This window comes from Myxocyprinus asiaticus, chromosome 22 (genome assembly GCF_019703515.2).
Source record: "Myxocyprinus asiaticus isolate MX2 ecotype Aquarium Trade chromosome 22, UBuf_Myxa_2, whole genome shotgun sequence".
NCBI lineage: Eukaryota > Metazoa > Chordata > Actinopteri > Cypriniformes > Catostomidae > Myxocyprinus > Myxocyprinus asiaticus.
In genome coordinates, this window is record NC_059365.1 from 13,958,575 (window position 1) to 13,981,863 (window position 23,289).

At 39.5% G+C, this 23,289-nt stretch overlaps 1 protein-coding gene across 1 annotated transcript in view; it reads right to left on the bottom strand.

Moving 5' to 3' along the window:
* Positions 1–2,681: 2,681 nt before the first annotated feature.
* The window catches only part of LOC127413444 (protocadherin Fat 2-like), a 53,016-nt gene continuing 32,408 nt past the window's right edge, over positions 2,682–23,289 (bottom strand). The window contains exons 15-24 of the mRNA XM_051650601.1: positions 18,870–19,081; positions 16,817–16,954; positions 16,437–16,580; positions 14,635–14,832; positions 12,656–13,457; positions 11,155–11,309; positions 9,232–9,673; positions 8,340–8,499; positions 6,697–7,211; positions 2,682–4,864 (exon numbers count right to left, since the gene is read on the bottom strand). Of these exons, the coding sequence (XP_051506561.1) occupies positions 4,383–4,864; positions 6,697–7,211; positions 8,340–8,499; positions 9,232–9,673; positions 11,155–11,309; positions 12,656–13,457; positions 14,635–14,832; positions 16,437–16,580; positions 16,817–16,954; positions 18,870–19,081 (3,248 nt within the window). The 3' untranslated portion in view covers positions 2,682–4,382. The remainder of the gene's footprint in view (positions 4,865–6,696; positions 7,212–8,339; positions 8,500–9,231; positions 9,674–11,154; positions 11,310–12,655; positions 13,458–14,634; positions 14,833–16,436; positions 16,581–16,816; positions 16,955–18,869; positions 19,082–23,289) is intronic.

The following is a 23,289-nucleotide window of genomic DNA, read 5'->3' on the forward strand; positions in this document are numbered from 1 at the left end:
GTGAATGGTGACCAGACCTTTTAAGCTCAAAAAATCACAAAAAGGCAACATAAAGTAATTCATAAGATTCCAGTGGTTAAATCCATATCTTCATAAGCGATTAGATAAGTGTGAGTGAGAAACAGATACATATCCAAGTCTTTTTTTTTTTTTCCACTATAAATCTCCACTTTCACTTTCACATTTTGAAAGTAAAAGTGGAGATTTATGGTAAAAAAAAAAAAAGAAAAAAATACAAGGACTTAAATATTTATCTGTTTCTCACCCACACTTATTACATTGTTTCTGGAGACAGATTTAACCACTGGTGTCATATTGATTACTTTTATGCTGCCTTTACAGTATGTGATTTTTGGAGCTTCAAAGGTCTGGTCACCATTCACTTGCATTGTCTGGACCCACAGAGCTGAGATATTTGTTTGTGTTCAGAAGAAGAAAAAAGTCATACACATCTGGGATGGCATGAGGATGAGTAAATGATGAGAGAATTTTTAATTTTGGGGTGAACTATCCCTTGAAAGACTGTAATTTAAAATAATAATTTAATTATATTTTATAATTTGAATTATATTTTATAATTTCATTTAATTTAATTTAAGGATAGTAAAGAAAATGCAGCCAAAAAGTGGCCAGTATACTGTACTTGGGAACTCTTTCAATATTGTTTACAAAGCATCCCAGGTGGATACTTCATGACATTGTTTGAAAGAATTTTCAAAGCTGTAAAAGCATGGCTTCTTTGAAGATCATTTTGATTTGTTTAACATTTTTGGTCACTGCATAATTCTCATACATCGATTTGTCTTATTTCATAGTTTTGATGACTTAAATGTCAATTTAAAATGTGAAAATAATAATAATAAAGATATAGTATTTGTTTCCGACTTTTAACTGGTAGCCTAGTGTAGGAGATAGCTGAAGGCAAATGCCAAACAGTTACTTCCTATATGTTATTTAAGCATACAACATGTGTCTTAAAATGTCTCGTGTACAATTTTAAGAGAGTTATGGCACTCAGTACTGTTATAAGTTTACATTCTTATTTCCGAAAACACTCAAGGGATGTCAGCTATGAGGTCTGGGAAGTTCTATTGCTCGAAGACAGGAGATTTGTGACGTAATATGACTGCTCCACTTTCACTCGTGCATAAATCTTGAGAAATTGCTGAGTAACAGTATTCAGTGGTCAAACATGTATTGCTGCTCTTTGATTCATGACCTTGATCGTATATGTTCTTCCATTATTCTAATAGCTTTTATTCTTTATTCAGCATGTGAAAGCAGATACTTAATTCTTACTTAATTCAGCTTAATTAAGCACTCATCTCTCAACTTTTTCAAAGATTTTGGGATGGAAACTATTGGGTGATGTTCTTAAGCTAAAAGTAAATAAAACCGAGTGTATAAAAATGAGTGTATAAGACAGTCCTCTCGGTTTTATTGTGCAAATGAAAGACATACAGAGAAAAGTAAAACTCTGATCAAAAGGTGGATAAATTACAAAAAAACTACCAATTCATCATCTTCATTTCCACTACCATGTAAAACATGAAAATGTCTAGTTGTTACATCAGGCGATATCCACACTCATCTGTATTCATTTGGAAACTCTGTTTCTAAAATATGCGGTAATGGAGAGCTTTTTCTAAACTCTCCGTTTCTGGTGGAGGGAAACGCAGTTCCAGTGTGGATTAATGGTGTAAAAGTAGCTAAAACAATGTGTTTTCAAAAGAAAACGTATTGTACATGTCCTTAAAGTGATGACCCAATGTATTTTAACAGCATATGATAGCTTTGTGTGAGGAACAGACTAAAATTTAAGTCGTTATTCACTGAAAATCTTTCCTTGAAAAACTTGTAGCTTTGGTCAATGGCGTACATGTGGTTTGAACATTGGGGGGTCCAAATGTGGGTCTGGAGGAGACATACTCTTAAATATTTATACACTGTGTATCATATCAAACATACAGAAAAAACATTTCCCTTTCAGAAAATGACAATTCTTACCTGCTCATCTGAAATGCAAGTATTCAAACCTGTGAATGAAAATCTGCCTCAGCATTATCTAAAAAAATCCTCATCCATTAATTAAAAAAACGACTGTGAATGGCCAATCCTGGCCAGCGCAGAGAAAAGTAGCAGGTACCACGTGACACTGCTGTCAATGCTAGAGGGAGATTGTGCGACACTAGTTGGGCAATACCAACTCGTACAACGGAGGGGGGACTTCCGTTTTTTGTCTGATTATGACAGACTCACAGTCACACAATTACAGGGTATCTCATACTAAATAATCTTCAGCGTTGATAAAAAATATGTAAACAAGGACAGATGCATGATTGAGGAAATCAACCCTTTACAGCACTGAAGCATTGTCACCCCCCAATTCTATGCCAATGGGGGTCACCATTCACTTTCATTGTATGGAAAAGCAGCAGCAGCATCAGCTTAGACATTCTGCTGTATAAAAAAAAATGTATATTCCTTTTGTGTTCCATATCATATTAAATAATATTTTGAACATGAAGAAACCCCATTAATTTAGATGTTACCACATGAGGCACATTTAATATTAACTGGGGAGAATCTTTGAAAAAAAAAACAAAAATAAAACAGTGTAGTCCAGGGTGATGCATAACCAAGTCTATCCCTTAAATATTCCAAATAAAACAGAGGGTACATTCTGTATATTAAACATCATTTTATTTTGATAGAGATAATTCATAGTATTTTCTACAGAGATGAGAAATGGCAAAAACAACACAAATTCTCTCACAGAGGAACTCATTTAAAACATGGGATTCATCCCACATTGAATTTACAAAATACACAAAAAGTTACATTTGCATTTGCAACTTACTGCACAAAACCACACCCAGCAACTACACAAACAACTAGCAGTTCACCATGAACATCACAGTCTCTACAAATACTTGCTACAGCCGCAAATTATACATACTGTACATAAACACTGAACTATGTCAAATCTGAAACACTGCAGACTAAACACTACAATAAGGTGGGGTGCAGTTTCATTGAGCACATGCAAAATAATTTGATGACACGGCCAATATTCTGTTACAGATTTAAAATTAATCACACTTGTGCCAGTAGCATTCACATCATCTTTGCATTAAATAAGAAGTGCTGAGTTGGAAATCTGTATTCAATCTTTAAAATCAAAACAACAGAATATTGAACCATAAAGACCACATCACTGTTATGAATACAGATCAAAGACGGAATCTCTTTAGAATATAAAATGCAGCTGTTGTTTTTAATCTTCACACACATAAGTTGCTTCTCTCCGTCCTTGTCTCATTAGCAGATGATTTTTCCTACTTTGGCAAAGTATTTTTGAACATTCTGATGATTAGGAAGCATTATGACAGTTTGTCAAGAAGAATAATTGAGCCATGAGAAGCTGCATTGTAATTTCCCATGGCTTGTGTTTGATTGCCTTTGATCACTGAAATCTCCTAACACTGCAGATGTCTGCAGCATTAGAAGCTAGTGCAGAGTTCACATTCTAAATTACTGCATTTCTGTAATTACTATTCACCAAGTACAATTTAGACAAATCTCAACAGAAGAGCCAATATTACCTTTCTCTAACAGCCACTGATATCAGTCAAACACAATAAATTGTAATAGGGGCCCTACAATATATTTGATATTTCATAAACACTTGTTATTTCACATTGTGTACTTACTTTTGATACAGCAAGGAACCAGCCTCTGCTTCAGTCTATTTTCACTAAACTCTATACTGTTTTTTTGTTGTAGTGAAATATGGTCTGGATACCTTGCACCACCAGAAATGCACATGCCATATGGCGTGTTTGAAAACGATTTAAATTTCATAGCATGCTGGTTTCTGTGAGCACATACGGGACTTAAAGAAAAACCTACCTCAGCTATGTTTACAGAAATAATCAGCTGTCCCACAGCTGGCATCCAAGCTGATATTGACATGCAACACTACAATCGGTTATTTGACAAATGTGCTGATAATAATATTCAGTATTTTTTTTTTAAAGAACAGGATGGGGTAAGACTGAAGTGGCAATACATAATACCAATCGAGGGCGCATAATCTCCAGACAATGTCATTTATAACCATACTGTAGACTTCTTAAAGTCATGCCATAATTCTACAGACATGTTAAGGGCAAATCAGGAAAGTTTGATTTTAAAAAGATATTACATTTTTCCCTGAATATGACTATTAATACTGATATTCTCAGTGCCTCTGTGGCTTATAGCCATTGAGCTTCATATACTATATGTAGGAAATTACCTTCCCCTCTGTAACTTCCACTCACACAAGGCCTTTTAAACCATCCAGGTCACTTGATCCATTGGAGTCCTCAATCTGTTGCCTAGAACATGACCTCCTCACAACTGCCATAATCACTTTCTACCATATCTGAGCCAGCATAACTGCGAGATGTCCTTCTAGCAGATCCAGCCCGCTTGGATCCACTACTGTCCGCATAGGAAGGCTGGGCTACGCTCAAACGCACACTGAGTCTCTTATAGCCACTGGAAACATTGTCAAGGCTGCGAGTGTGCTGGGTAGGGTAGTAGCTTATGGCAGTGTACTCATTAGGGCACTGGGAGCTGGGCAGGGGCAGCCCATCTGGCCCCAGGAAGTCATCTAAGTTCTGGTTGCTGTAACAAGGGGGCAATGGAGCACGGCGATCGGCTCGCTCAAGGGGGAATGGGAAGCCTCCAAAACGAGAGTTTCTGCGGGACTCGGTTGAAGCATTTGAGTACGTGCTCTCCACAATGTCAAACTGTGGGAATTCTTGAACGGCTTGAACGGAAGGCCGGCCATAGTAGTCAGGATCAGCTGGATACACTGTAAATGAGAATTTAGAAAGATTGGTGTATTGCTCTTATATATATATATATATAATACATTATTAATTGATTCTTTATATGGATAGACTAGGTTGTTCCATCTTCAGTGAAACACAAAAGGAGATGTAAGGAAAAATGTTAGCCTCAGTCACCATTGACTGCACCAAAAAAGATGCAATGAAAGTGAATACTGACTGAGGCAAATTTGTTTCCTAAAATCTCTTTTTGTGTTTCACTGAAGATGGAACAACCTAGTCTCATAGAATGAACGTTACCATATCTAAATTTTTGCAAACTGACTTCTGAATTATACGTTTCGTCGCAGTTTCCTGGTGAAATTAACATTAGAGGTGCTACAACAACTGTACTTTTTATTCACTTTCATACAAATCACGACTACAATGGCTGATTATGACTTCATAAACACTTATTTTTCACCCTATTACTCACAAATCTGCTGTTATGAAATGATATCGAAACACTTTTACTATAATGCATAATTTGAAAACTGATACATTTTAACGCTTGTATTACAAACTCACTTACATTTACACACTTATTCCAATGTGATTAGCCTCGGCGGTAGCTCACCTAATAGAGTGTTAGACTTTGAGCTTGGAAGACTGCAGTTCGAGACCAGTAAAGCACGCAAGTGACATAAATGTGACACAAGATGATGTGGTTGCTTCAGAAAATATGCTTTTTATTTATCATTTTGTTTTTGGACAAATCCTATGGGTAAGGATTAGGCATTTGATTATGGTAAGGCTGTCTGTTTTGTGTCTACCTCTCATTTGATTTTAGATAAGTTTAGGTTGAAGGATTATGTAAGAGAAGTGTGTTTTACTCATTAAAACCTCCATCTAATATTCAACTTAAAAACCTCATCTGATTACCACAACATTTCACTCGCTTTTGGCGGCACCCGCTGGACATCTCACTGCAAAACTGCAGCCCAACATGTAATAAGGCACTTAATTTCGTTTTGCAAAAATGTTGCCAAGGTCACCTTATGTTCATGAGACCAGTATGAGATAGAAATCATACAGGTTTAGAACAACATGAGTGTGAGTGAATGATGTCAGAATATTAATTTTGGTGAACTGTCCCTTTAAAGCATTAAGCCATAAGAGACTGTGTGTTATAGTGATTTTACCACAGGTATTACTACCCTTACGCACGGTAAAATCACTGTAATGCACAGACTTGAGTGGGTTATTGCTTTTATATAACAGCAGCAACAGCACAGGTAAAATACACTTTAATATTTATTAAAAAGTTACTAATAATTAATAATGTTTTAGAATAAACAATTTTTTCCGCCCTGTGATAAAGTTCATTATCCTAACACTAGGCTGTTTACTTGATGCATTAGTATAGAATGTGTATTGGTCCCAGGTGTGCATTTATTATACTTTTACAATGACTTTGAACACCGCTCATCCAATCAGAATTTAGAGTGGAAATGATCTGTTTTATAATTCTTCCTTTATTATGTACTTTCATTCTCAACTATTTTAGAAATGCTGTGTTTAAGATGCAAAATTGACCTTGAGGTTTAATTATTTCACAATAACAAATGTGATGGTTACAGTTTTTAAGCCATAGTTTTAAAGAAAGGAACAGATGGAAACAAAAAAGCAGTTCATTGCTGCAGCAAATAGAAGATATGATTGAATACGACCCGCACATGTTTTTCCATTGACCTGCACAAGTGTACTCGCGATTTGTCCTCAACCTATCTCATCTTTTATAATGTGACTAAATTCCACATTAACTGAAGACCCTGTTAAAGCTGGAAAAAAGAATAAATAAAACTTGAGTTCTCACCTTCATAGTCGTGCTCCCAGTTGTTTTTCATAATAGAATCATTATCGGAGCTGGAAGAGGGTCGTGGAGGTAGATTAGGGGCCACACTGCAAATCACAGGACCTTGAGGCCTCTGTGATCGAGGCCCTACCTGGGGGCCGAGCTCCCGTTGTTCACAAGGCTTCAATGAACGGAAGGGACTGTGGTCCGGATCACTTCCTAAGCCAATCATCATGGTGCTGATCTCCATAGGAGAGCTGATCTCAGTTTCTTTCATTATGCTTTTGGGTAAAGTTGGGAAGTAACCGTTGGAATCTTGCACACAGCCTGACTTGTGCTTTTTATTGCTGGCATAGCGTTTTCGGAAACACACAAAGGCCACAACGAGGAGGACAAGTCCCAGTATGCCTGCGCAGATCTCTGCAATCTCCACGTAAGGAGGGGATGTGGTGCGCTCGCAGTGGATTGAGTTTTCTGCCACTGAACAGGCAAAACCGGCGACACATGGATTTGGAGTGCATGCATCAATTCTACATCTGCAAAGACAGGGAACAATTGACAGAATGTAAGAAGCATATGGGACGTACTGATCTAGATGTTCTCAAACTGAGTCATATATATGAGAACTAAATTAACATTTACTGAAAATGGCACATTGGTAGCTGACCCATAACACGTCCATGGAACTTTAAGATTTTAGGGTGAATTTTTTATGAATGTATAAGGGAAAGTTTATATGTTAGATCCTGTAACTGGTCACCAAGTGACCAGTTACAGGATAAGTTTTTCACCATTATCACCTTCTTTGCCTTCACTAGTTCATTGTAAATGGTTCTGCAGTGTGACAAATTCATTTTTAAACGTACAAATTATCCATGTAGTCTCTCAATTAGTATGAGGTCAAAGCTGCATGCATAATAATATTAATGCAAAAAAGAATGAGCAAAATGCTATTTAAAGGGATAGTTCACCCAAAAATTAATATGATGTCATCATTCAGTCACCCTCAAGTTGTTCCAAACCCATTTGACTAATTTTTCCTTGAAACACAACTGCAAAATATTAGCCTGAAACACCATTCACTTTCATTGCATAATTGTTTGCCATACAATGAAAATGAATGGTGACTGAGGCTAACATTCTGCCTTTCATCTCCTTTTGCGTTTTCACAAGTCATATGATTTTGGAACAACATGAGGGTGAGTAAATGATTTTCAAACTATTTCTTTAAAATATGTCAATATGCTATCCTACATGTACTTTCTCGATTGTCAATACTGAATATACATAAACAGAGACGCTGGTAACCAATATTGCTTAATGCTTTGAAGCATATGGAGTTAGACACACATAAGGACATTTATTGATTGGAATTCTCACTCCATGACTAATTTGTACAAGCTTTGGGGTTACAGGGGCCAATCAATAATGTATTAATTTGTTAAATCAAAAGCACACGGCTAATTCTGCACACAGCGAGTTACGGCTGAACGTAAAATGCACTTAACACATCTATGCCATGTGCGCATGTGTTCATAAAAGAGATTAAAAGGACTGAATACACAAATAGCATTTCTCAAGCAAATTAGACTTCTCAATGTCTTCACCAAGGACATGAGGAGGATACATGTGTGATCCCAAGAGCTTTACTATGTGAGTCTTACCCGTTTACAGCAATTTGATCGGAACAGTTGCAGGTGTAACCTTGAGTGTTTGGCACGCACAAGCCAAGAGTACAGGGCTGAGATGTGCAAGGGTTGACCGTTAGATTGTCCATCTCACAGCGAGAGCCATAGAACAGCAATGGACAGCTACAGCGAAACTCTGGTGGAAAAATTAAAAATCATAAGTATTATAGTTCTACAAAATAAATGATCAAGCTAGCAAAGATATTGTATATCAATAGGAACTTCTTTGGATTGAGGTTAAAGATGTATTGGTAAGTCTTTTGGATGGTACTTCTGAGATTATTATCTCCCTGACTTTATTTCCATATCTGTGTAGTGCTGCCTAGTATTCTTTCATATACTCCAAGAACATATCACTGTTTATCACGCATCTCGCGCAGGAGTGCCATGTTTTTCAGACTCTGTGTCTTATTCGCTAAGCATCCACAGTCCAACTTGACCAGGCACTGTATATGCGGCGGACTTATTTTAATTAAATAATTTTAAAACATCATTAAATCTGTTTGTGTATATTTTCTAGTGATCATAGCAGCAGTAATTCATCAAATGATGATCAAATGATGGAGAGGAGCATTACAACTGGGCATATTATCACTTCCAGCATTTAATTGAGCCGATTCAGGTGGCTGGACTACAGTGGTAGAGTAATACTGTACAGTCCCAGTAAGGCTGGCTATGCCAGATCGTGGTAGTCTGCTGCATCCTTCACAAACTAGCACTAATTACCGGGGAAACTGCAGCAAATAATTCCTTTAGTGAATCGGTGCTAAAATAACGCAGACAGTGCATGCAAATAAACAATGCTATCAGTGGGCACAATTCATTTGTAGTAAATTCCTCCCTATGAATAACATTAATTCATTCCCACCTCCACTGGAGTCTTCAACACAAGTGCCTCCATTCTCGCAATGATTACTGGCACAGATCTTCACATCAGAGCAGCACTGGTAGATCCCAAAGAGTCTGCCACTCTGTGGGCCAGTTCCTGGCGCCCCATTGTCTCTTCTCATTGTCTCTCCATTGAACTCTAAGCTCTCCAAACAGCCTGTGAAGCCCAGTCGCTGGGCATGTGTGCTTGGATTAGAGCTGGCCAGCATCAGGTCCCCACCAGATTGAGTTAGCTTGCACGGTTGTGGCAGAACAATTGAGTTGGTGTGGCTGGCATCTATGGTGAGGCTCAGGGTTGTGCCATTGACCTCCAGAGAGACATGATGCCAACGGCCATCAGCAACAGGGTGGTTGGCCACCTGCAGGCTGGTAGGGAGCATGTTGCCACATCTATATCTGAAACGCAGCTCCTTGTCCGCCAGCTAGATAAACAAACACAAACACATTTGGTATCACTTTCAGTTGCAGTCTTGAATGAGATCTTGGAAATTGTGTTTCCAAAGATTTTATTGTACTAAAGATGCACTCATTGTTCAATAAGAAAGTTTTACTCTTAAAGAAATAAATTGTAATCTTGAAATATATGTATAAAACCATAACCAATCATATGAGATGAAAACTTCGGTCATATCATTAACTTTATGAAAGCCGTTTTATTCTACATGGAGAGGGTCCGCACATGGGGGCTGCCATGTTAGAATCAAATGACCAACCGAATACTACTCGCTTAACCTCCGTATCCATCCTATTATTGGACATTTTCACTCATGGATTAAATTAATAATGGTTGACTGTTAATAGTGAATTTCTACAATGACAACTGTAACTGAAGTCTATTGCGCTTGAACGATGCTGCCCCTAGGGGTCAGTGTAAATCCAAGACGACATAAAAATTTTTTTTTGCTGCACAAAGTAATGATGTTTTGCTTCTGAACAGGTTTCTCTAACATCCCTACCATTCCGCCTTCCATTGTTTGGGAAGCAATTAGGACCACTTCAAATTCGAATTTGACATAACAGACCACTCAAAAAAAGAGCAATGTTTTGAAAGCGCCACAGAGCTGCATTTACGCTGTTTAGGAAAGTCAAACAATGAATGGCTTACTTAGTTGTTTCCGCACATTAAACTGGGATAAGAGAAAATATTTTAACACACACACACACAAATGTCTTGTTTGTGGCTTGCGTGAAGTTAAATGTTTACGGGCTGTGCCCAAGTTGTTGTGAATGGATAAAGAGCCAGCAAAGGCTCTTGCTAAGGTGGGTTTGATAGGTTGTGTTCCTGCACAGTGGGGAGTGCATGCTCTCCTTGCTCGCTCTGTGGGAGATAAAAAGCGCTTTTTAGGGCTGAAGGTAGTTGTGAAAGACGATGGAGAATGCAGAGTTAGTTCTCTTTCAACCTCACCAACAACTTTGCGATGCATTATGATGCACGCTGACATTATGCCTCCTCAGCGTTCCACCGACAAATAATGGATGGCTCACATATTCATGTATTAGTTTCCTGTTCGATGCATTAAAAAACATAGCTTCTGTGGGTACATCAAATTTGAAAGTATTACACTGATGCTACAGGGGTATGCATTATTAAGCATCATCTCCTTCACACCAGCCTCTTAACCCTCTTCAGAGGGTTTTGCGATGTGAAAAACCGAGCAGAGAGCCTTTTGGACAAAGTAAAGCACTTTCTGAACCTCTGATTTGTCATTAGGTGGAATTAAATTTCCTGTGATCTGTCCATTGTTATCAGTATGTGTTCTTTCTTCCTATTTGCATTTGTATTTATACCTTGCTTACACATTCATTAAATTCATGCACATCCTAAGTAAGAGCTTTGTGTGCTTGAATGTGACAGACAAAAGAATAAAGTAAAGATTTTTGTGTTAATTGGAAACTGTCGTACCTCTAATGTTCCCCAGTCAGAGGCATTGGTGGTCATTACTATGCCTTCATTATCTGATGTCTTTAGTCGAAGAGACAGATGGAAGTTCTGTTTGTCCTCTTCCATTTGATAGAGGTATTTCAGATAACCCTTGCCATCAAATCTCAAAGCAGATTCTAAAATGTAGGAAGCATAAATTGCAAATTCATTTGGTAAAATGTGTCTTGCTGTTGAATGATATAAGGCATTAGGTTAGGTACACATTATTTCAGTCGTATGTTAATGTAGAGCATCTTTTTTCTCACTCCTTAAAGAAACAATCCGGGTTAAGCTCAGTTGGCAGCATTTGTGGCATAATACTGATTCCCACAAAATGTATTCGACTTGTCCATCCCTTTCTTTAAAAAAGCAAAAATCTAAGGTTCAGTGATGCACTTACAATGGAAGTGAATGGGACAAATCCGATTAAAAGTATAGCCTCAAGACGACAAAACAATATGCATGTTAACATGATTTTAAAGTGGTAAAATCGCTTATTTACCTTTTCTGTGTAAAGTTGTCCAGTTTTGCAACTTCATTGCCATGATGACGCAATGCCCTAAACCCTTAGACCCTAAAACGACCTTAAAAATTATAAGCTTCACATTTCTGCCTTTAAACCCTCCAAAAATCTGCCCCACTTTCACTGTAAGTGCTTCACTGTAACCTCGATTTTTACTTTTTGTAAAGACGAGTTTAAATTTATTTTTGTGGTAATCAACATTATACCACAAATAGTCAATTGATCTTAACTTGTATTTAACACTGAATATTCCTTGAAGTGATTTAGTGATAAAATGAATAGTTCACTCAAAAATTAAAAGTCATCATCATTTACCCTCATTGTTCAAAATCTGTATCTTTTTCTTTCTTTTGTGGAACATGAAAGGATATTTAGCAGAATGTCCAAGCTGCTCTTGCCCATACAAAGAAAGAAGACAGTGACCATATCTGTTTCACGCTCGTGTATTCAAACTAGTCATGAGACACGTGAGAACCAATGGCATTAAGCGACACTGACTCGTTTTAATGTGCCAAGTTTACATTTTTTTACATTACAAGTTTTAGCGCAAATGAGATTAGAAATGGCCTCTTTATGATGGAAGGTAAATTTCTGTGATAAATGCAGTCATATGGCTTCAGAAGACTTGAAATATAGTACAAAAGTGATGCGGACTACTTTAGTGAGGAGTTTTTGTCCTTTCTGGAAATTTACAGCCCCAACTTCATTATATTGGAAATTGGACTGCTTGGACATTCTTCAAAACTTCTTTTATGTTCCACGTAAGAAAGAAAGTCCTGCAGTCTTGGAACAACCTGAGGGTGAGTGAAGAATTTTCACTTTGCAGTGAACTGCTGCTATTTAAGGAACAGTCAAAATAAAGATATATCTAAGTTGAAAATGGGATAATATTCAAGGCCTCTGGGTTTGTCTAATGCTCAGTGGAATTCAGAATAAGATGATGATGATCTAGTGGCCTACCGTTGCAGAAGCACACACTCTCCCAGCTATGCTGTGGTGTGATGAAGTTAGCTCGTGCTGTGGCGTAGTTACTCATTCTACCCTCCCTCATCACTACTGAGTTTCTGCAACCCCGTGGTGGGCATCCAACACCCACACAACCATCATGCTTCAGTCTCAGAACATTCAAACCCAGTGCATCTTCCACGGCCGAGAGGACCCCAGTCAGACGGTGAGCAGGCACAGGTTGAACCGAGCCATCCTGAGCTCGGCGGACCAACAGTACCTCCAAGTTGACAGAATTCGGCTGTTGTTGCAAGCTGGCGATGTGGAGCTCTTGTCTGGGTATGTTGAGCTCCAAGCCCAGGTTGCGTTGCAGACTTCTCCAGTGATCAGCTACAAATTCCCCGGCTGAAAGACCAGCTAACTGCAATGTGAAGCCTTGATCCAGAGCATGCTGAGAAGCAGCCCAAACGTGAACCTTAACCCCAGCCCAGATGCTAAACTTCCCATCCGACACACTCACATTCAGTTGATACAGGCCTGGATCCAGGTCCTTCTCTACTATGATCTTCCCATCCACTGTGTCTACAGAGAACAGGCCTCTTTCCAGGGCATCAGAGACAAGTTTGTAAGAAAGGATGTCGTGCGGATCTTGGTCGGTGGCGTGCAGCTTGCCGATTACCCGTTTCGAGAACGTCCCCCCAGCAGTGGTGATGAACACCTCTAGTGGAGTCACAGTGGGTGGATATCTGCTCTGCTCTGTGACGTTGATCTTCACCACACATATAGAAGAGAGTGGAGGGTGCCCGCTGTCAGTGACCTGTGGAGATGATATTTATGTGAAGTGTGAAAAATATATTATTGTGAAGTGTGAACAATACACTGACCTTTAAAGAGTTGCTTTAAATAATTGAAGATGTTACATAAAATCACTGGGTTTTGGTCAGATTGTGAGAAGTGTGCCATTTGCCTTTTTTTCATCTTAAGGAATAATTCACCCAAAAAATTACATTTCTGTTATAATTTACTTCGCTTCAAACCTGTATGACTTTCTTCCGTGAAACACAACAGGAGACGTTCTTTCTATAGAATGAATGTAAATAAGGAATGGGGCCACTGAGCTCCAAAAATGACAAAAAAAACCATCATTAGAGTATCATAAAAGAAATCCATCCATTTTGTGTACTATATTCCAAGTTTTCAGAAGCCAAAATAGTAAATACAATACAATACAAATACAAATAAAAATTACTTGACAAAACAGGCAAGATCCTATGCTGCTTGCCATCATGGACATCTTGACACACCATTTTTGAATGGATGCGGACACAAATGTGATTTGAGTGCCGTACAGTAGGGGAAAGATTTTCAGTGAATAATGAAATACATTTTGGTCACACAAAACTATTGAATGGCTTCAGAAGACTTGGAATATAGCGCCTGGTTCATATGGACTACTTTTATGATGCTTTTTGGTCATTTTTGGAGCTCGAAAGCACTTGTCATCATTTACTTTTGTAGTATGAAACAAAGCAGCATAAATCCTTCCACCTAACTTTTCCCTTTGTGTTCCACAGAAGAACGAAAGACATACAGGCTTGTCAAGTGTTGGGTGTAATCCAATTACAAAGTAATTAGTTACTGTAATATAACTACTTTTTAGTCCAAAAAGTAGTGTAATTCATTCCATTTTAAATTCTTGTAATCAGATTACAGTTACTAACTTTCAATTTGTTTAATTATTTTAAGTACATTATAGGATTATGCTTATATCGAATATATTATTTATGTAGAATACATGAATTATTGCCCCGAAACAAGTCATTGTGAAGGAGAAATGTGAGGTTCTGAGTGAATGACTTGTGTGTAACAATACACATGAAAGAAATGACACGAAGATGAGTAAAAGATTACAGAATTTCAATCTATTCCTTTAAACTCGAAACAAGCATGTCATATATGTTGCTTGTAATTGCAGTTTGTATGAAAACTTTCACCTGGATTTTTAGCAGATGTTGAGGCTTGTTTCTCTTCCTCAGTTGGGAGGATATGGACAGCAGTCCACCTTGGTCTACGTGAAAGCTCTTGTCCTCATTTCCAGAGACAATATGGAAGGAGAAGGGAGGGCCGTTCTGAGGCGTATCTCTATCAGTAACCAGCAGCTGCAAAATTCCACTGCCCACAGCCTCTCCTTCCTGTCAGACAGAAAAACACCATTAATCAACCTACAAATCCACATAAAATACAGTCTGACTTTAAACAAAGTTATAGCTGTCCTACTTGACAGTAGACGAACAGATAACATAGATCTGTTGTTTGTTTTGATCAGGAATCGACGCACAGGACTTGCTCACCAGTTACCATGGAATTAATTCCCCCTGAGATACTATTGTATTCTACCGCTGTAGCAACACTAGTTTGTGTCATGACAGACAGTAACAAATAATTAGAATTTTTGGAAGTGAATAACCATAATCAATCTGCCCAATCTGTTTCCAGCTCTGTCAAATCAATAGCGTATTTCTGTCATGGGACCTGCATTTTCAATGCCAGATTCTTCGCAAACACAATATCTATGCTTGAAGAAACAGTCCAATTCTACTGAAATGAAAACACAGTAAGAACAGATGGAGATTTTGATAAATCTGTCTGCATCTGTCAACAAAGCACTGCCATTTTGACAGACATGCACTCCTTGTCTCCCTTCAGTCTGGCACTACTGGATCAGGTTTTTGAAACTTATTGTAATTGAGCCTAATTGTTACTGACCACCTACATGGTGCCAAATAGCCGGTGCACTCTGAAAACACAGACAACTTGGGTGGGGGGTAAATGGGGTGTGAAAAATATTTCCAAGTCAGCAGAGTTGGCCCTATAATTAGAAGTGATGTATCCGGCTGACTCAGAAGGGGTAAACAGCCGGTCCAAATACTGCCATAGAAAAAAATGGCAAGGAAGCAAATCTATAGCTGTATTAGACATGGATGATTGGCTCCTTAACTTGAGCTCTTGACCCCTGTGCTTATGTGCAGCTTAGAGCAGAGATTAGATGTAGGCTGTTCCAAAACCAGAGAAATGCTGCCTTCACAGGCAGTATAAGTAGGTAAGAAAGGAAGGCATCAAGGCACGTCTGACTCCAGTGCTTGCGTAACATCCTGTCTACTACGATGCCTTCACCTAGTTGGTTTTTGAAGACAGCATACTCAACTAAACAAGACTCTTAATTTATTTTGTGATGTCTTGTGACATTTCAAGGAGATGGCAGCACCATTATTTACCATTTACCCTAAACATAACCAACAGTATGACAAACGACCGAGATTGTTTTGTCAATCAGACGGCTGCTTCTTGTCTAATTGACTGATTCCTATGACAGAATTCACAGAGTCAGAAATCCAACTTGACATTCTTTAAATCAGATCATCCAAAATTGATTGAAAATACAAAACCGTAAAAAAGAAAAGAGAAGTGTGAAAAGTATTTTTTTCTGTGATTCCATTTAGATTTTGTTCAGATTGCAGTGCATATTTGTATTTTGTTTAATTTAAATTTTTGTGAAAATTCCCATTTTTTGTTTTTTCTTAGTTAACGAAAATATGTTTATTGCTAGTTTTCGTTTTCGTGATCATTTTCGTTATTGATAGCATCTTTGGTATAAAACTAGTTTCCTAAGGAGTTACCCTTCATACAAAAACACTGTCTGTTAAGTCATGGACTGACTGAAGGCAGCGAGGCAGAAAGACAGCGGCCTTACGATTTCGGACACACCCATTAACTGTGCCAAAGCAAGCATCTTTACCTGAAGAAATAGGCTGTGATTGATCTGCGAGAACATTGGTGGGTTGTCGTTGACATCAGATATGGTCACTGTCACCTGGACGGCAGAGGATAATGGGGGATCTCCCTCATCGGCAGCTTGCACAGTTAATGAGTAGTGTGTTATCTGAAATTGAAGAGACCTTGTTAGTCGGATTATGAAGATATGAACATCCTGGCACAAACACTCAGTATCAGCAGTCAAATATGCACAGTAGTGATTAAAATGTGATCAGTGGATTCAACACAAGACACAACTAAATCCCTAATAAAACAAGTTGGTACGTGTTATGGCTGGAGATTCAGAAATGCCATCTGGACTTACCCTCGTGAATCTCAAAACTGAATAGAGAACACGCTCACCTCTTCCCTGTCCAGCATTGAACGCACTGTGATGTGGCCCGTGCGAGGGTCGATGTTAAACTGCTGTTTGCGATCACCGCTCACGATGGAGTGGATGATTAAGTTGTTTGGTGGCCCATCAAAATCGACAGCTGTTACCTGAGACAGACACACAATGAACAGACAGCAGTATTAAAGACCATTGTTTGTTGTAATCTGATTAGAAACTAATTAGCTACTGTAATCTAATTACCTTTTTAGTCAAATGTGTAAATTTTTTGTAATCAGATTACAGTTACTTAGTTTCAGTCTAGTTAATTACTTTTAAGTACATTACTTGGGTTACACATATTTCTTAAATAATATTTATCAGAATCAGAATCAGCTTTATTGCCAGGTATGCTTACACATACAAGGAATTTGTCTTGGTGAGTCTTGGTGAATGTATTCAAATGTATTCTACATGTTCTTATATTCATATGTATGTCTGTTTGTGTTTCTGTGACAGCTGAAGGAGGAAATATAAACACTGTTTTAGAAAGTAACTTAAAAGTATTTTTATGTGAATACTTTTCCATGAAATAATCAGTAATGTAATCTGATTAAAATTTTAGAGAATTATTTTGTCATTTGTAGAGGATTACTATTTTTGAGTAACTTATTCAACGCTGTTAAAGATCTCATGAAATCAAAATTGCCGTTTTGTGGATTTTACTCTGTCTATTAGCTTTGAGGCAATCTATATGTTAACATACTCCTCAGAGTTGACCAAATTAATCTTTAGCAGATATGCGCATTTCAAATTTACAGGCCAAAAATGTTAACTGATCTTGCACTACACAGATTTTTGTCTAATCAAATGCTCTCTAGAAGGACTTCCAGAGAGACTAGCCAGTAGCAAATCATGGCTCATGGCTGTGATGTCAGCTAAAGCCAAGGAAGTTGTGCTGGATAAGCTAGTTAGGAAGTCTGAAGGAGACAAGCACCCACAATAAATGCTGGTCTTTTCAGCAGAGAAACTGCACTCATCAAGTGATTTCAAGGAGTCCTTAAAGGAATATTACAGGTTCAATACAAGTTAAGCTCAATCGACAGCTTTTTTGGCATAATATTGATTACCACAAAAAGTTATTTTGCCTTTTCCCTCCTTTTCTTTCAAAAAAGCAAAAATCTGGGTTCCAGTGAGGCACATACAATGGAAGTGAATGGGGTCAATCCGTAAACATTAAAATGCTCACTGTTTCAAAAGTAAAGCCACAAGACATTAACAATATGCATGATAGAAAAGGTTAGTAAGCGATTTTATCACACTAAAATCATGTTGTGTAAAGTTATATGCAATTTTACAACTTAGTTTCCATGACGATGTAATGTCAACAAACCCTAAAACCATAAAATTTCGATTTCTACAAATTTGCATCCCAAATAATACATGAAAGAATGAATGTAAGTGCTTTTGTAAAATTATAAGCTTCACATTACCACCTTTAAACCCTCCAAAAATTGGCCCCATTCACTTTCATTGTAAGTGGCTCACTGTAAAATCGATTTCAAAAATTTTTAAAGAAAAGAAGGAACGAGTTGAAATTAATTTTGTGGTAATCAACATTATGCCACAAATGCTATCGATTGAGCTTAACTTGTATTGAACCTTAATATTCCTTTAAGAAAAGCTTAAAGGCTCTGGATTACTGCAAATTCTTCTAACCAAGCAATCTGCATCATACACAACTAATGCTGCAGCAAATAACTGAGCAGACTGTGAGTGCTGATATGTAACCACCATCATTATCTGACTGCTTTATTTCAAATGTTTTCTGGTCACTTAACTGACAGATGCAGTAAATCATTTACTCAGCACCTACTACAATAGTTTGTCAGAATCCAGTCACCAGATTGAGAACAGTTGTCTTTACTTTGCTTCACTTTCCATAGAACATATTGAGGAGAAAGTCTGAGACAAATTACATATGAAGTCAGGAAATCAGCCAGGACCTAGTGTTCTGAACTGAGCAAGTGTGGGCCTGTTATCGTTGCAGCTGTAGTGACAGCTAAGGGGAACATTTCGTGATACCTGCAGAACCATGTCCCCAGGTGATATATCCTCTGCAATCACTGTACTATAGCTACTGTGGTTAAAGACAGGTGGGTTGTCGTTGACATCTGTGATATTGATGATAACCGTGGCGATGTCACTGAGCAATGTTTTGCCCCTCATCCCCTCCACTGACAGGTAATACTCGCGGATCAGCTCAAAGTCCAGTGTGGCGTTCACAGACAGCATACCTGTGGTACAGAGCAACAAAATCACATCCAGTCCTGGTCGAGCATGCTGTGTTCCTCTCAGGAAATTGTCTAGAGAAAGCAGCGCTTTGCTCTAGCACACAAAAAGTGAAAGTTTGTTAGGTTTTAAATGAAACAATAGTTGTACTGTTCGAAAGTTAATGGGCTGAACTACGCCTGTGTTTACTCCGCTAGTAACCTATGTGAACTTGAGGGAACTGATCTCATATATCCACTAAAATGACCTTGGGACCAGTTAAAAGTAATTGCAAAAATGGCAACAAAAAAAAACAAAAACCTGAAGTTAGTTCTGAAAAATGTCTTGCCTCTTTTGCTGCAGATGCCACTCAGTTTGATATTTTGTTATGTAATGCAATAAAATTCATACATTTTAAGTGTGGCTTAAGCATCCAAATACTTTTTGGGGCCATATGGTAGCCACTGCATAATATTGCTTTATAAAATAAAACCTAATGTAAACAATGAACAATAAAACCAGACTGATCACATGGGAAGAAATTTCATACAAGGTTAAGTCAGCTTGCTCATAGTACACAATATCTTGCACAAGTTATTTTGTGATGGAACTATGTTAACAACTGGTCTGGAGGTGAACTGATTTACAATTCTTATATAAATTTGTTTTTAATGTGAAATGTAGTAATGCAAGATTTATCGTTCAAGGTTTATGCTCATCTTTTCTCATTCTGTATCCTAACAAATTCTGCATTTTCTGCCTATGTATGAACATACGTTGAGTACAAATAGTGTTGACAAAACACTTTCTCAGGAGTCTTAGGTAGATAAAATGAGGCTAAAGCAGATCAGTAGAACAAAAAATGGCTGATTTTCTTTTATTGTTACATCAGCTGACCATAGAGAAGCTATATTAAATTATCACTAGTACAATAACTGTTGTGTACCTTACCTTTAAAAAAATCTGCAGGCTTAAAAATTAAAAAATAATTAGCAAAATACTATTTAAAATAAATTTATATAGATTTTAGCGTGTTACACTGTAGGATGTGTCAACTTCCCAAACATACAGTGCATCCGGAAAGTATTCACAGCGCTTCACTTTTTCCACATTTTGTTATGTTACAGCCTTATTCCAAAATGGATTAAATTAATTATTTTCCTCAAAATTCTACAAACAATACCCCATAATGACAACGTGAAAGTAGTTTGTTTGAAATCTTTGCAAACTTATAAAAAAAAAAAAAAAAAAAAAAAGTGAAGTGCTGTGAATACTTTCCGGATGCACTGTATTTCATGTCAGCTACCCATTTACTAACCACCTATGCACTTGTTTGATTTAACTGGTTTGTGATTTGTTTCATTAAGTATCTTTCATTCAATGCTGCATTTTCTTTTACAGACAGGTTCATTTTGACAAGAGGCGGATTATTTATCTGAAGTATTCGAACAGCTAGTGAGATTTGCTTTTTTTTAGTATGGGTAGATGCTGCCATTTGGCATCCCATTCTCTGCTATACAGTTATTGTACAAAGCAGCAGAGTAAGTGTACGATTGGGCCTCCTATTGTTCTTTCGGCACACATTATTAAAGTAAAACATCAAAAACAGCGGCATTCCTGCTTAGCACAAGAATCCAGTTTTCGACAAGTGCATTATTGCTCTCTGTAATGTTTCTTTTTACTGATTTTAACGATCAAGAGCTGAGTTGTGTCACTTAATGGCTTTCTTAGAGACCCACCACCATATTATTAACAGGCCTGTGTTTGTCCTTGGCACATGTTCTGTCAATAAAGGTGTGTTTTATGGTTCTTTTTGAACATAGAGAGCTTGTGTTCCATGCAAGAATGTATGGCAATAGTATGTAAGCCTGTTCTGAAAAAAAGGAGCCCTTGTCAATGTTAAGTTTGATGATGCATCAGTGCTCACTTTCAAAACGCAATGCATTTCACCATGAGTGGCTCACAAATGTTTATTTGTAGATCATTTCAATTTAAAATTCAAATTTAGGAATTAAATTCATCCTGGTTACTTTCGTAACCTCCGTTCCCTGATGGAGGGAACGAGACATTGTGTCGATGTAGTGACACTAGGGGTCACTCTTGGGAGCCCCAAACACCTCTGAGTTGATACATACCCGGACATACGGATATAAAAGGAGCTGGCTCGCAACCACTCATTCAAGTTTTGTGCTGAGGAGCCGAGACAAGGTCCCGGCCATTTCAGCGGGTAGTTCAGTATTGTAGCAAGAGGGACACAATGTCTCGTTCCCTCCATCAGGGAACGGAGGTTAAGAAAGTAACCAAGATGTTCCCTATCTCTCACTCACTCGACGTTGTGTCGATGTAGTGACACTAGGGGTCCCTATACGAAACGCCACAATAAGCTGAACTGTGTTACGTGGACTGGTGGTGCGAGATGGGCAGACCGCTGTGTGCCTCATAGCCAGCACACCAGGCCGTTATGTAACCTCCCTCAATGCTCTTATGAGCATCGAATGGTCCTTTGGGAACAAGTCAACTTGCCCAACAAATAGGGACAGGCTAGCCCAGCCGTAGCCTCTTTTCCTCTTTTTTTCTCCCCAAAAAGAGTGTAATTTTGTTTACCGGCTGGGGGCCATAAGTGTCTACGTCGGGGGGGTGTCACTCCCAAGGGGAAGATACCACGGAGATCACACCCCACCCGGGGGGGGGGGGGGGGGCATTTTGAGTGGAAATACATCACATGGTCTTACCGGGTCTTGTTGGAATTATGTCATGTGGAGAAGTCCCATGGTAGGTCCTACCCGAGAGGGGAGGAACTCTACAAACATGGTGACTGGGGGCAGAGAACCCTCTGCCCAAGGAAGACACAGTTTACCAACAGGTGGTAGACCACTTAGGTCTTCCGCATCCCGTCCAAGGGCCAAACGTGGAGATTACAGAGGTTTGGTCGTGGGTGTCGTGAGGAGCATGAGGTCCGAGAACCATGTCTGGGTGGGCCAGTAGGGTGCTACTAGAACGACCTGCTCCTTGTCCTCCCTGACCTTGCACAGGGTATGTGCAAGTAGGCTCACTGGAGGAAACACATATTTGCGTAGTCCCAGGGGTCAGCTGTGTGCCAACGAGTCTATACCAAGGGGTGTCTTGGTCAGGGCGTACCAAAGCGGGCAGTGGGAGGATTCCTAGGAAGCAAACAGGTCTACCTGTGCTCGACCGAATCGACTCCAAATCAGATGGACCACTTGGGGGTGGAGTCTCCACTCTCCCCTGAGCGTAACCTGTTGTGACAGCGCGTCCGCTGCGGTGTTGAGGTCGCCCGGGATGTGAGTGGCTTGTAGCAACTTGAGGCGCTGCTGACTTCAGAGGAGGAGACGGCGGGCAAGTTGTGACATGCAACGGGAGCGTAGGCCACCTTGGAGGTTGATGTACACTACTGTCGCCGTGTTGTTCGTCCAACACATGCTTGCTCTGGATCAACGGCCGGAGCCTCCGCAGGGCGAGCAGTACTGCCAACAACTCGAGGTAGTTGATGTGCCAATGCAGCTGCGGGCCAGTCCAAGAGCCAGCAGCTGCGTGCTCATTGCATACGGCGCCCCAGCCTGTCTTGGAGGTGTCCATCGTAACCACGACGCGCCTGGAGACCTGCTCTAGGGGAACCCCTGCCCGTAGAAATGCTAGGTCGGTCCAAGGGCTGAAGAGGGGGCGACAGATCAGCGTGACGACCACGCGATTTCTGCCTTTCTTCGGTACGATGAAGTAGGGGCTGTAAAACACCTTCATCTCGGCCGGAGGGACAGGCTCTATCGCACCCTACTGTAGAAGGGTAGCAATCTCCGCACGCAAGGTAGCGGCATTCTCGCCCTTCACCGAGGTGAAGTGGACGCCGCTGAACCTGGGCAGGCGCCTGGTGAACTGAATCACGTAGCCGAGTCGGATGGTCCGGGTCAGCCATCGTGACGGGTTGGGAAGCGCTTCCAAGCTCCGGGCGAGGGGGACCAAGGGGACAATCTCGTCGGACATACCGGCGGGTGGGGCCTCGCGGCGGGGTGGAGCCTGAGGCGCCACATCGAGAGGACTCGAGCCCCGTGGCCGTGCTGAGTCAGGGACATAAAAGCACTTACCTGGCTCCTGATACCCACCATAGGATCGGCCGGGGAGGGGGGAGGAGCAATATCATCCCCGCAGTCCATCAAAACCAACCTGGTGTGGGCATGTTTGTGCCACAGCTGGGCGTGCAAGGGCGGGGGGGCCGCCC